Source organism: Stegodyphus dumicola, chromosome X2 (genome assembly GCF_044657685.1).
Source record: "Stegodyphus dumicola isolate Sdum_Otavi_A_Nest chromosome X2, ASM4465768v1".
Lineage (NCBI taxonomy): Eukaryota > Metazoa > Arthropoda > Arachnida > Araneae > Eresidae > Stegodyphus > Stegodyphus dumicola.
In genome coordinates, this window is record NC_140781.1 from 180,192,567 (window position 1) to 180,207,928 (window position 15,362).

Sequence of the window (15,362 nt, forward strand, 5' to 3'; positions counted from 1 at the left end):
GGCGAATATTTGGCGCTGTGTAATAAAAATAGAGTGTTAACAAATGCAAATCAGTAGGGAAATTACCTTTTATTTTGCATTCAAATGAGGTTCAATGTGGCTGCCGTTGTTGTGGACCACATATTGCATTTTGTGCACAGTATGCACAACAGCAGAAAGTAATATGTCTTCAGGAATCTCCCGTACAGTCCGTGATATGTTATCCTTCAACGTAGCCAGGTCCTGGACCACTCCTTGATTGAACTTGGGCTTAAGGTAACCCAGAAGCCAGAAGCCATAGCCAGAAGTCGCATAGGGTAGGATAAGGCGACCGAGGTGGCCATGTAGTTGGAAAGTAGCGGCTAATGATTCTTTCTGTTGTGAATTTCTGTCGTAGCATCTGTTGCACCCGTACAGCAACGTGTGGAGGGGGTCCATCTTGCATGAAAATGATTTCCCCCAGGCATTGTGTTTGCTGAACTGCTGGAATTACAAAGCTGTTCAACATGTGGCGATATCTCTCTCCGGTAACAGAACAGGTTTCCGGTCCTGTCGGGGTAATGTTCTCATAGAAGAATGAACCGCTGTGAACCCACACCAAACAGTTACCTTTGGTGAATGTAAGGGAATTGCTGTGACTGCATGTGGTGATTTGTTATCCCAAGTTCGACAGTTCTGGGTATTCACAGTTCCATTCAGGTAAAAGTGGGCCTTGTCTCCCCATAAAATCATCCATCACGGCCAAGCATCATCCACCTCGATTCTGGCAAAAAAGGTGAGAGCAAAAGTCAACCGCTTATCATGGTCGGGGTGCAGTAAGTCCTGTACACGGCTGATGTTGTACGGATAAAAGTTGATAATTTTTCGTAAGATTTTTCCATACCGTACTGTAAGGCATATCCATATTCCATAAGGCATATCCATAATAAAAGGTAATTTTATTCCGTATTAATTTGCATTTGTTAACACTCTATTTTCTATTACGCAGCGCCAAATATTCCCCTAGCGGTGACTTTTGGAACTAATTTTTTTTTCGCGGAATCCTTCGTTCCCCGTCTTGTTTATTCTTCCTACAAACTGTGGCGTCATTCTCGCAAATAGATCGCGCGTCAGAACACTGTGAGCACTGTCAGTTTAATTATGGCCACCCGGTATTAGGTTAAAGCCGTACTGCTCTCTTGTTTTGCAGAATACAAGCCCATGCCATCAATATTTCATAACTCATCAGCATATGCCAAGTGTTCTCATGTTCCGTGTCTTGAAATAAGCGGAATGCTAAATGTATCACACTAAATGCAATCAATAAAGGAAGTAAAATATAATTTTATAATATCCGAAGATACCTTCCAAACTGTTCTGTGAAACACCAACATATTTCCCTATTTCAATTTTAAAGCAAACGTTATCGAGTGTATGCTACTGAAAAAATTGCATTTAAAAAGACAACTTTAAAGTTTTTCAATTACGTCAAATGCCCAAACATTTTCACTGATCCGGAAACAAAAGTATAAATGTACATCTTATTTCAATGACTTTCATAAGTTAATCTTCTACAGAGCTAGTCAAAATCTTTTACAGCATAATTAAGAGTTAGGAGGCGGAATTGCAGAAATTCCTTATATTCGTTCTTAATTATTGTCAAAGTTCCAAATAATGGGTTTGAAGAAATTCCAGAAGTCCACGTATATGGAGATATTGTGTGGCTAGTGTCGCCTCAAGTTTCGCAAAGTATGTGAAGAGAGGCGATTGTTTTAGTTCAACTACATCTATATACAAGCTGTGAATGATTAAAAACGTAACATTTTATGCACTAAAGCGCAATAAATCGACAATACACATAAATGCTAAAAACCCTCTACACAACTATAATAAAAATATATATGCATCTTTGCAACAATGTAAAACAAATGTACCTACATATATAACAATACGAAATACAAAATTAATATGTTATATTTACAATATTATAAGGAATAAAAATAATTATTTACACTAAACTACACCAGAACTATATGTCTTAGTATGTATACAGTATGTAAATAAAAATGTTTTGTATCTTTCGTGGAATCAAAGATATAATTGCTTTCTGTAATACATCCTTATTAAGTAGGAACAAAGAAGCAATATGCCTGCAATCTCTGCAGAAATGAAACTATTTCACAGTTTAAACCCAAGTTTGCGTTTGCAAATGTTGACGCGTTTAATATATTCTAATTTGTTCATATAGACTGCTTTGCACCTATAGAAATATTTACGCACCTAGAATGAAAATTTTCAATCCCTTTAGTTTGACTGTAAATTATTCATTTGCTATAAAAAGAATTTGAGTACGTTTTATTTAACTAATAAGTAAACCTGAATGCAACAATAGCGTTTATGATATTGATATTCTGCTCTCTTTTCATACAGGCTGCTAGTAAACATAAGTTTTATAAAAAAATATCAAAAATTTAAGTGACTGTTTTTTTTTTTTTTTTTTTTTTTTTTTTTTGTACAGCAGAAATATTGTACCGTCGCATAGAAGAAGGATTAACATGGATCTTTGTTTCAAAGAACAGCATTCAGCTTTTATTAAGTATTATTTCCTAGAATGAGAATCCTCTTTAACGTTTGACCCTATTCAAAATTTGAAAAATGAGCTTGTTAAATTTTATCTCTGATGACTATCTCCAAACAAATGTACTTTTTTTTTTTTTTTAATTTTTTTAAAAATATCGTTGTTTTTTACTGAGATAAAAATATTTAAGAGAACAAAATGATTAACGGAAGCATAAATATGAATTCAACAGTAAAAATTATCGTTTATACATTAGATGAAGCCATCCTGATTGGCATAATAGTTAGCGATGTTTTCGGCTGGATTCGTCTTCGAATATTGGATAAGACGAATAAGTGTAAGTGTAGAGTATTTGTGTGGCCTTGGAGCACTTAATACCGGCGAGTTGAAAATCCTCTTGAAGGGTTTGGTGATGAGGGAGAGGAATGGCTAGGGATTCTCCATCAAAATTAAGATGTCACAGCTCTCACTGGTGTAATTCTGTCACCCCTGTGGTTCAACCTGGGCAACGTTTTCGGTGATGAGACGGCTATATGTCCGTTGGATGTTGGCCATTCACGATGAATGCATTAAGTTTCAATTAAGCTGACCATTTGAGCTACAAACATGTGCTCAAATATCTTTTGAAATTGAAACCTTTTTAAAATGAATTTCGCTGAATGCATGCAGTCACAAAAGCAATAATCATGATAGCAAGTGCTGAATTTCAGAGGACAGCTTGGACTAATTTAATCGTTAATTAAAATGAAGCTTCACGGAACTGTGAAGAAAATTAGATTTAAAATTAGAAAATATTTTCATTGCAGGTGAACGAAGCAAAGCGAGCAAGTTGTTTTATTTCTGAAGTTTAAAATGCAAGACACAGTTTAGCGTTTCGATCAAAAACTGTTGTATAAAAATTTAGCTGCATTTGACTAAACAGAGAACAGTTCAGCTCTTAAGTTTCATAGAATGGCAACCAAAGACTCTACTCTTTTTCAAGAGGTAGAAATAAAAGCTTCGTTTTGATTGTAATCATAACACGTGGTAACTAACTAATAATTGCAAATATTCTGAAGATTATAAATGTGGTTAAACCTTAAATTTACATTCCTCGTTTCTACCTTTTAGAGACAGAAAGAACTAAAATCCTATTTGTGGTTATCATTATTTTGCTCTAAGAAGCAGAAATATTGACTCTAGTTTCTTAATTCAGAATAACAATTCAGAATTCAAAATGGAAAAGAAGCTAAATAAATTCGAATTAGAGAAACGGATCTTCTCATCATTACCTCAAATTTTGTTACTTCGATAATGTTGAGCTAGAAACTGGTAAATGTGTTGTTTTTCTGTCTTGAAGGATATTTAGCATGATTAAAAGAAACAAAAATGGCACTGATTATAAACGAATCTTTCCAAACCAGAATTTCAGCAAAACATGATGTTCATATGGTGCTTTTTGCCCACAGAGAGCAAAAGGTTTCAATTTCACCGATTTGTGCCTTACTTTGTACTATTGCGTTTCAACTACTTTGTAGAGACATTAGGATTTTTTGAAAGCCGGAGAGATAAAAAATTAGCAATCGACTTCAGCAGGAATCGAACCACGGACCTCTGGAATACCGACCCAGCGTGCAGAGCCACTACACCACGAAGGCCCGTTAGGAAGGCGGGAGAAATACCTTATATACCCTTTAAAATGGTGGAGTAGTTCTGAACGCTGGGCCGGTATTCCAGAGGTTTGTGGTTCGATTCCCGGAGAAGGCGTTGCTAATTTTTCATCTTGCCTGCTTAAAAAAATCCTACTGTCCCTACTGTGGCGCCCGAACTAAAAGGGTGGTGGATGATGATTTCTTCCCACCCAGGATTTGGCGATTAGGTCCCATAAAAACCCCAGTAACCCTTTAAAAGGGGGAGTATATAAGGTATTTCTCCCGCGTTCCTAGCGTTCCTTCGCGGTGTAGTGGTTCTGCACGCTGGGCCGGTATTCCAGAGGTCCGTAGTTAGATTCCCGGCGAAAGCGTTTGCTATTTTTCATCTTTCCTGCTTCCAAAAATATACCTAATTTCTCTACAACGTCTATGTAAAGAATAAGTCATGTCGATGAAAACCTCATTTAAATGTGTTTTGTACAAAATCATTCTTTTCGTGTTATAGTAGAAACGTAGTTATCATTTCGAATGACAGCATGCAAACAAATGAGCAAATTTATAAAAGCAAAAGCTGTAATTACATTTCCTTAATTTTCTACATTAAATGTAGAAAAACGAAAAGCAAATTTTCTTAGGATCAGTATCATGATATTATAATATAATAACGAACTAAATATTGTATTCTAAATTTGCAAGTGTTTAATAATATCAATGATTACGGAAAGAACTTATGCTTCGTGAAAACTGTTTTGAAAGATGAGTTTAAAATCTTATACTGTTATTTCTGAAATTAATATCTATATCCGAAATTTAGAGGATAAAAATATAACACACTTTGCTTATATGTCCTTTAATTCGTAAATGTTTCGCGGATTTCTTCCTGCTTTTGTGAAATAAGTAGCGAATACTAAAACAGCATTTACAAAATAATTAAAATAAAACACTCTAAAGTTTTTAGATAGTAACTCTAAACAGCACTTATGAAGCAAGTAAAAAAATTTTTCCTATTTCTTCATTTGTAATACATTGTTTACTGTTGTATTCTTTTGTTAAACAAAAGATAAGCAGTTTGCAAAATTGTTTGAAACGAACACTTCAGAGAGAGTTATTTATATGCGCTTATGCTTGATACCTCAAGTTATATATAAGGATAAAACCATTTTAAAGCAATCAAACAAAACTTTTGGACATCAGAATTTTATCTAGGGAATTTTGGTGTCTACTTTACATCAAACTCCAAAGAATTTAAGATTCCAGAATTCTCTTGATAGAAAATTTGATATTAGCAGTCCTGAATAGTTGATAATATAGTCTCATCTTATTTTATTAGGCACAACATCAAACTAAAACAGGAACCTCCAGAGGAAATATCGTCTCTTCGAGATTTCGTCCCCTCTGATGATAATGAGATTCTGGAAGAAATCTTTATAGAAGCGGTTGATTTCATAGCCCAGAGATACGGTGAGTCATAAAAGTATTCATTGGTTTGAGTTGTTGCTTCTTAAGGATCTAGTTTTAGATAAATTTTAAAGTTTTCTTTTTTAAAAGTAATAATGTCATGCTCGATCATAAAAAATTTGATTGTTGAAAAGATTAGAATCTGCTATTGATTTTTAAAGAGCATAAATGTCACTTAGAATTTGCCGTAGAATAAAAATCACGAATATCGGGAAGCCATAATGATTATGAAATATTTCTGAATTATAAATTTTAATGCGATTATGTTTAGTCTGATTTGACAAAAATAGCCAGGTATGTAATTAAGAGCATTTTAGAAAATTACCAAAATCAGTTCTTGTTAATGAAAATTAAAACATTTCTTACTACGCAATTGATATTAATCTATGAATTAGTATTTTATGGTATTAGAGGTTCTCCTTAAGTACGCTTTAAGCTGCTTTTATGAGTATGGTTAAACAAGTTTCGAGGAAGTCTGGTAACGTCAAGGAAAATTAAAAATGCACCGGGAATATCGAAAAGAAAAATTTTATTATTTTTTAATCTTTCATATGGTATTAGAATGGATCATAACTGATTCGTGCTTGATGTTTACTTTACTTTTATTCTAATTAATAAATTCTGTTTTTTAATACTAATTTAATTATTGTTTGTTGTTGAGTTACTGAATACTCTCTTTGATTCTTCCTATGTTATTTATTCTCAGCAAAGCGTCTTTTTTTAGCAAATGAAAAGGATGATATCGTACTTCTGTGTTATGATAAATGCAATGATAGTTCACGTGTTGACTTATTAATGATCCTTTTCGTAGATAAGCTGGGAATCATAGTTGAGTGTATGTTTTAACGAAAACTGCTGCAAAAATTATGGTGATTCAGACAGAAAATTCTGCACTGCCTGGAATTGGGTTTTGAACTAAGGGCTTTCTTTGAACCAACTCTCAAGTATTCTATCGCTGCGCTTTAAAACCCGACTTCCCGCTTCGAATACTTTCTACTAGTATATCATCTATCTATCCTAGAGATTGCTGCCTTGAATATAATCAGCGATCAGATAAGATCCGACTTGGAAGTATTTTCATACATTTAGTGATGACATTGAAAAAAAGTGGTAATAAAAAAGTGGTTTTATTATTTAAGGTTTAATCATCTTTGGGAATACAACTCGCACATAGAATAGCAAGCAAATCAATTTCTTACCGCATCGACCGCAACGAAAAAATCTCTGAACATTATAGACGATAAATTAATTTTTTATTGCTACTAAAACTTCCAGTTAGACTGAATAAAATTGTGCGGCCGATCGATATTGTATAATTTAAAGCATACTCAGCTTTTTTTTTTTCAACCTCATTATGAGCATCGTTGGCGTGAAGAGTTAATACATGCATGAAGACCTAAGCTTATATTGAAATAATCAGCTTCATTTAAACACGAAATTAAAGTTAGTTATGACATTTTGCTTAAGGCTGTTTCGAGACATATGCCCTATGTGATGTCATATTTAATCCAAAAATTAATTTCAGATTTTGGATTCGGTAAAGCATGTATGGGAAGTTTGTGTATAACGGACATCAAGGGCAATTAGTTTGCAGTATTTTTATACATGTGAAAAAGTACAAATTTTCGTTTTAAATTCTTAAAATGCAAATAAAATTCTGATTTTTAAGAACAGAAATCTTTCAGAGTTCGCAAAATTGTTACCGTATTCTGAGATAGTGGTATTACGTTTGTGATCTCTTTTAAATGCTATATTTTCTACGGAACATGCAAGGACAATGCCACTAAAGGAATAGTCTCCATTCTGCGGCTGAATATATGCAAAGCATATACTGAGAAGACACGATTTACGAATTATGGAACACTGGTGATCAGTAATAAAAAGATGCGAAGGTAAGCTTCCTCCTCTTCTGTTATGAGCTACAGCATATCTTAAACGCACACATAATTTTTGCAAGAAATCTGCAGCACTTCGTATGGGACACGCAGCAGGCCTTCACATCATTTATGTGATGTGATGTTGTGTGTTCATAACACCGATCAATGATGTGATGTGAAAAGCTTGTCATTAATGCACGTAACTTGTAAATTATACTTTTCAGATGCATTTTCATAAAACATTTTGTTTTTTTATTTCGGCAACTTCTTCGAGAATAAAAGACCTAACCATCGCATTTGCAGGAATCTTCTCATAAAGTCAGAAGAACATTAAAAAGGTAAATTTGTTTACGCATAAGTTTTGTTTCTCCATGATAGTCTAAAAAAGTAAATGACGTAAAATCAAATGGCATTTTGCAAACAAAATAATAATTGCAAATGTATTTCAACGTTTCTCTAAAATGAATCAAATAAAATTGAAGCAAATAAAGGGAAACAAAGCAAATAAATTAAATTTTTGATGAGATGAAAAGCGAACGAATGTCATAAAATTTTGAACGTAAGTATGATTAGTGACTTTGATGAAGCATTTCTTCCAGTTATTTTTTTCAGCGTTAAAAATGTTCGATATACTTGGATAACGCTTTAAACAAATAATGAATTCTTAATAGGCTTTCATCTCTCATTAAATTAGTTACGCGACTTACAGTGTATGTGTATACATTGTTATCAGTTATAGATAAGGTTAAGGAACTGAGTAGGAAATTATCTTTCAGTTTTTAAGAGTAAAAATAAATTAAAACTGAAACTTTATAGAATTCACGACTCGAAAGCGTGACTTGGAATGCATGTTACATTCATACATAGCCTTTTCTCTAACATAGGTATTTTGACACAAAATCGGACTTTTCTGAAATGACATACCTGTTTTCTTTTTCAATACTTCGATTTTACGACTTAAAATATGCATAAATATTATTTTTTTTAAAAATTTAGTACGAAACTTACCGAGAAATTTAAAAATTCATCTTGTAGCACTTTTTTCAGTTTGCAGTAAGAACAATTCACTCAACGAGATTCTTAATTTACGGTAACCTATTTTCCTTTCCCTTTTTTCAGTGCGCACGAGCGGAAGAACAAAGTGCGTATAGCACATTTAGCGTTACTATCGCTTATAACAAGTATGCCGAATTTCTAAACGCGCGAATACATAAATTCATGTATATCTTTGGGAATTTTGAATAAGAAACTCTAATTTTTTGCAGGTGTGTCAAGATATACATCTATTTTCGGATGATGGTAAAACTTTATAGGCTATAATCCAAAATTGAATCACTAAATTTCAGTAAATTTTATAAATTTCCGGAAATTTATAAAATTTACTGAAAAATAAAAATTTAAAAAACAAATCAGAAAATATCTGCATATTTTACTTCGATTGAACCTTAATTTCGAATTTTGAAAGAAGAAATCAAGCAAGATCGATAGGAAGAACTATTAATAAACAGATTCCAAATTCAATTAACACTGGAGAGCTAATTTTTTTAAAAGCTACTGCGATTTTTACAAAACTTGGCACTTTGGCATGGTTTGAGTCACCAAATTGAAATATGGAAAAAATAGGTATGTTATTTTACGAAAAGTCCGATTCTGTGTCAAAGTATCACTGTTAGAGCAATGTATATATAAATCTAATATATATCCTATGTCGCGCTTTCAGTAAATGAAAAAAAGCACATTAAATTTCGTCAGTCGGTCCAGTAGAACAGGAAATACAGAAATGTCCCATTTTTTATTTTGTCAAAGTGTAATTTATGCATTAGCAAATGAATAATGATCATTGCTTCACTCATAGATATTTAAAAAATCCTTAATAGTGCGGCAAGTACAAGTAAAAAATTTTATAGTTTAAAAGAATAATTAATGACTGCTTACTAAAGAAGATAAATTTCACAAAACTTAGGAGATATTTGTTCGAAATTTAGAAAACACATACATTCAGATTATTTGGAATTGTGATTTAAATACTTTGAAGAAAATCTAAAAATAATAATTACAATGGCAACAACAACTTTGAAGATCATGTTCATGTATGAATAGGCTGTATAGCTACAGAAATTCTGTTTGGCTTTTCGTTTACATAACCGATAAAATACTAGAAAAATTCTGAACTGATTTTGTTCAGAAATCCCCAGTTTGAACAGTTGCAAGTAAAATAATTATAAGGCGCGTAAGAAATTTTAGTTGTTGCAAAGAAATTTATTGAGTATCTCAAGTATAATTGCTATGGATATACAAAACATTTCTTCGAATCTAACGCATGCAATCCCATCTTTGGGTGCTTACATTATTAGAACGAGCGAAAAACATTGTTGTTGTCTTTGAGTAACAAATTACTCAGCCACCTGCCAAAGTACAAATACTAGAAGTTCACGAACACAATCGTAGAAGACGCAAGTGGTGATCAAACATTTCCTAGGGATGCAAATCTTCAAAAAAGACTGGGATATTTGAGATTAGATTGAATGACGAGAAAGCTATCTTAGGGAAGAGATGCTTTTGTAGAAGACTTTTGACAAGAAATTGGCTTGTAATTACGTTACAGATATATCAAACTACGAAATTTTTTTAATATTTTGAACGGGCTTCATAGCGTGCATGTATGAAGCCCGTACAGAGAGATGCGAAATCGAATCGAACGTAAAGTGTTCAGCGCTCTTACATCTCGATTGGCCGTGGTTTAGTAAATACTGGAGACAACTGATTTATTTGATTCAGAAACTCGTTGGTTTGCGTGATTGACAGCTATAATAATTCAAAGGGGGTTTTCCTTTTGCAGTGAAATACTAATAATTCGTTAAAGTGATCAAAGAAATAATAAGTTCTTGTATTACACAATTGAGCTTCTAATAAGATAAAAATGTAGTTCTTCCAAAATTGATCATTGTGTTAAGCTGATAAAATTGACGACCCAAAGAAGTCTTTTTATATAACATAAAGAAAGTTTAGGAGTAAAATTTTCTAAAACATAGACATAAAACGTTAGGTGTAAAGAAGCCTTGGTTCTTGAACGCAGATAATATTCCGTAAGTTGCATCGTGAAAGATCAAGAGTAAAGAATCTCTTCTGTTGAGAGAGACGGCAGAAATTTAATAAAGTACCTTACCGAACAGTTTGCAAAGAACAGCAAAGTAAGAATATCGCTACTGGAGCAAATGGATTTAAAAAAATGATAATTGTCGGTGGTAGTTTGTCATCAGACACTAAAATCACTGTAACTGGAAGGTATAGGAAAGGCCAGTTGGCATAAAAATAACAGCGAACATAGGATATCAAAAAAAATTACAAAGAATGCTGATTAGAAAATCAATTTTAAATTTTTCATTGTTAAGAAGAGCTTATCGAGTAAATGCAACTTAAGACAGCAGTTCTGAGGAGGAATAAAGAAAACTGTATCGATTATGTTACACTTATGTGCTTGCCAATTAGTTCCTTCATTCCGCGGGCGATAAAAAATAGCCGATATGGGAAAAGAAATTAGTCCTCTGCCTAACCTCGTCTCTTCAGTTATGTTATAGCGGCTTTTCCTTATATAGTGGTATGTTTATAGCCATTTTAAGATTTGTTTTACCTTAAACAATTTTTCCGATAAACCTTAGTAAACAAACAGGTCTATCTGGGAGCACCATAAGCCCATATTTAGAAATGTTTCGAATAGTTTAGATTAATCAGGACTAACAATATTTTGCCACAGTGGCTAGAGAATTCTGAGATTTATGAGCATGTCTGAGTGCCAAATTATTTTTATAGTCGGTAAAATCCAGGATTTGTTTCAGATTTTACCTGTTGCTATTCATGCTGCAAGATAAGCAGAGAATACAAGAAAGTTGCTCATTGTAAAATTAATTTTACTTGCAGAGTCCAAGACATATAACCTAGCGTACTATATTTCAAATATCTAATAAACGAAAATTAATGATCTCATTACTAACGGTATTTAAAACTAGCATTCATATTACTAGAAAGGAAAGGCTTTATTGAATAAGCTCATTTGCTACTAAGAAATGAGGTTTTTCTGAAATTATAATGGTTTTAAAGCCTGAGCTTAAATAATTTTGTACTTGTAGTAATAATTAAATAAAATATGAAATAGTTTATACGAACCCGCATGGGTCTCACTCGCTCAAAATAATCTAAGATTTACTATATAATACAAAATATTCTTACATAATTATGTAATATTGTATAGCGTGCATGTTTCTAATAAAGCGCTGGAGTTTGAGAAAGAACTGTTTTCGAAGGACAGAAAGAAATGTGATGCTTTATTGAATTACAGATAAAGAATAGTTTAGCTAAAGAACTGGTCTATATCGATGTACAGTTAGATGGGAAAAAAGAATCTCCGAGTCTGCTGACATGATTTAGGATCGCTGTCAGAAAAATTCCTTTTTAAACTGATACAATGAAAAGAAACACGTTGAGGCTATATATATAGCTATAAAATTAATAGTAACATTGCGGAAATATGCTTAATGGTCAATAATTCAACAGCCATTCAAGAAAATGAAGGAAAAGGTTATCATTATTAGAAAAAGTTGGAATGTTCGTGAACTGGAAAATGAGTTAGAGGTTTAATTTCGGATCTAAAAAAACGCATTCGTTTTTTGGCTTTCCTTCCTTTTAAATCGATTAATTTATCGGGATGATTATTCTAGAAACAAAACAGAAAATAAAACCTAGCTTATATGAATGGTTTTTATAGGTTTGCTAAGAAGGTTTTAAAGCAAAGAACCGTTTCATAAATGATAAAGAAATCTTTCTGTTAACTACTTGTGTTAGAACGGCATGCCACATTGTTCTGGAAGTATGTTAAAGTTTGAGGAACTTTACGATATTTTTGATATTGCACTTAATATATAGGATAATTATTATTGTAAATATATATTATAACAAAGAGGTGTGTGTGTATTTAATTATGGCAAAGCACACGAGGGCTATCTGCCTAAGGGGAGGGATGCCTTTCGTGGAGGACTTTTTAAGGGAAACTGGCTCGTATACACGTTACACATGGGGAAAACCACGAAAACGCCCATGCAGCCAGCCCGTTCGCGGGATTCGAACCTCGGACCGAACTACCAGTGTTCAGCGACTTTACCGCTCGGCCGCTGGTGGGCCTTATAACAAGAGGAAACGTTTCCACATGCGGTGCATCCGGACCAAATCATGAAGTGGAGAATGGCATGTTAAAATCTACATTTATTAATGTTAAAACTAGTATTCTTGTTACAAAGGAGTAAGAAAAGAAGTAGCGCAATTTCAAAGAAGTAGAGCCGTATAATTACGAAATAGGAAACATTCAGTATGCTGTACTCTCGCATTTAGCTGGAATGCAACCTGTTATGCATAGATGCAATTCACGAACTTTTGTTATACAACGTGTCGGATTTTATCCAATTGGCTGGCAAGCTGTTCCATATTCGATTAATGCGTGTGCATTCAGTCTCATAGCAGATATACAGGATCAATGCGAGAGTGGTAGTTGGGTTAGCTATGAAACAGTTTCGAAATTTACAAGCAGCTGTAGAAGAACCATGGCTTGTGGGGATAGCCGTTGTTTAGCTGTTTGAGAATATCTATTGAGAAAGGAAAGAAATGGATCACAAAATTTCGTCGACATACTGTGTTTTATGTGATAGTGAAAAGTGACAGGCGCCTCGCATTTTCCTAAATGAAACTAGATACCATGCGCTGGAGGATTCCGTTTTCGATATGTTGGTGTCGGCAATGAACGAAGCATGACTGCGAGCCGTGTCTTATGACTGAAGCTGTTTTAAATTAGTATACTCTAGGTGTCTTGTGTTGTTTATATAAACTGTTTCTCCTGATGTTTTGTAGTTTTTGTGATGTCCAAAATGTTCGTATCGCTTTTTACGATTTGCTGGAAGCAACATCGTTTGATTATCATGTCACTCTGGCCCACAAACTGAAAGAATGGTCAACTAAACAAGTAGACTGTTCTCAAGCTATTGATACAGTGCTCAAGTTTGAAGTCTAAGTTTCATGTATACAGTTCCTAGTTCACAGAACTGCAGATTACTGTCATATAAGCTCTTGTCTTCGATCCTTTCTCTTCGACGTTATTGTTCTTGATATACCCTCTTCGATGCATGTTCTGTATGCTGCGTTATCTGTAATTACTCTCTTTTTGTCCGATCTCAATGTACTGGCACGTGTTAACATCATTCGGACTGAACAATGGTTACAAAGTTATCTTTTTACATTTATCTACATCAATGTTGTAGTTAGAAAACGTCAGTTGAATTACTTGGTTTAAATTATGCAAAGAGAGAACTGTGAGTTTCTTATGATAACGCTGTCATCAAAATGTAGGAGACTGCTCAGAATCACTTTACAGTTTTATATGAAAAAGAATGATATGAAACCTAGAAACCTAAGAAGGTATTATCTTTCTTTGGCAATATCCCAACCTTGTTTCGTGCAGCACAATTACTGAAATTATTTAAATGTAACGTTACCAGAACAGGAAACGTAGTGGAAAATTGCTCCAAGTTAAGATTAAAATTAAATGTCGAACAAAATTTACTTTGGATGTGAGTTAAAAAAAAATCAGATACTTTCTCGCCAGCAATAAATTCTCTCATCTGTTAACCAGTTACATTCCTCCCCACAGTTTAGTTTGGGCGCCACTGTAGAGTCATTAGGTTTTTTTGAAGCAGATGACGTGAAAAATGAGCAATGCTCTCGCCGGGACTCGAACCTGAACCTGTCGAATACGCGCTGGATGTGCTTAACCGTTACACCACGAAGAGATGCTGGAAGGAGGGAGAAAATATGGGGCAACTGGGAATTAGGGGATCCATTCGCAAATCGTAGGCTTAAAGTATCATCATACACCATCTCGTGTTTAGTTCGGCCGCCACTGTGGAGTCATTAGGTTATTTTCGATGTCAAGAAGCTGACAAATGTACAATTCCCTCGCCGGGACTCGAACCTAGACCTCTTGAATAGGCGCTGAGTGTACTACTGTTATACCATGAATGCATGCAGAAAGGAGGGAGAACATACATTATAGGCGTGCTAAAACTGTAATTATTGAAATTGAATTTTAACCTTAAGTTCACCATATCCATCAATATGACGCTATATGATGGAAAAAAGAAGAGTATATTTCATGCTGTTTCATGTAAGCTCTTTTATATTCATAAGTAAAAAATTATCCTTTCTTTGCTATTTAACATACTTGTTTAATGCTTAGCCTTTTTTCATTACATATTATTTCCTGTAAATAAGGTGCTTATGAGTGTGTGCTTTCCGCAACCTATTTACTACATCCAATCGAACAAGTATCTGTCTCTTCTATTTTTGTCCATACCGATCCGCCACAGGAAATGTCAATCTGCTGGTTTTATTATGGGACATATCAGCAAGTTCCGTTTCAGTTTCGATTTTTGAGGTGAAAGAATGCGTAGCCGTTTTTACTTGTCTACGGATATTATTAAGAATTTCATCTTCACCCTCTGAAAATTCAATTTCATTGTTTTCTCCGGAGTCTGAGAGCCCAATTTCAGTTCCATCTGAAGCCATATCACAACAATCGTCATTCCTGTTTTTCATTTTCTTTACATAAATGAGCATTTCTAGAAGTCATTTTCTATCATTTACGTATTCTGTTGAACAAGAAATAAATGGGCGAAACTGTTTTTATTATAAAACAATTTTCCAATTACCACTATATTCTAGAAATATAACAATGTTTCAAAAATAAAATTTCAGTTAGATATAATCTCAGTTAAATGACTTCTTAATTCGGGAGAAATGTACCATTGACAGCAGGTATCT

General features: G+C 33.7%; 1 protein-coding gene across 2 annotated transcripts in view; it reads left to right on the plus strand.

Annotated features, from left to right (window-relative positions):
* The window catches only part of Gycalpha99B (guanylate cyclase 1 soluble subunit alpha 2), a 424,202-nt gene that overhangs the window by 96,776 nt on the left and 312,064 nt on the right, over nt 1-15,362 (plus strand). For both annotated transcript variants that reach the window (XM_035359312.2, XM_085809001.1), the window contains exon 4: nt 5,498-5,628. In XM_035359312.2, coding sequence (XP_035215203.1) covers nt 5,498-5,628 — 131 coding nt within the window. The remainder of the gene's footprint in view (nt 1-5,497; nt 5,629-15,362) is intronic.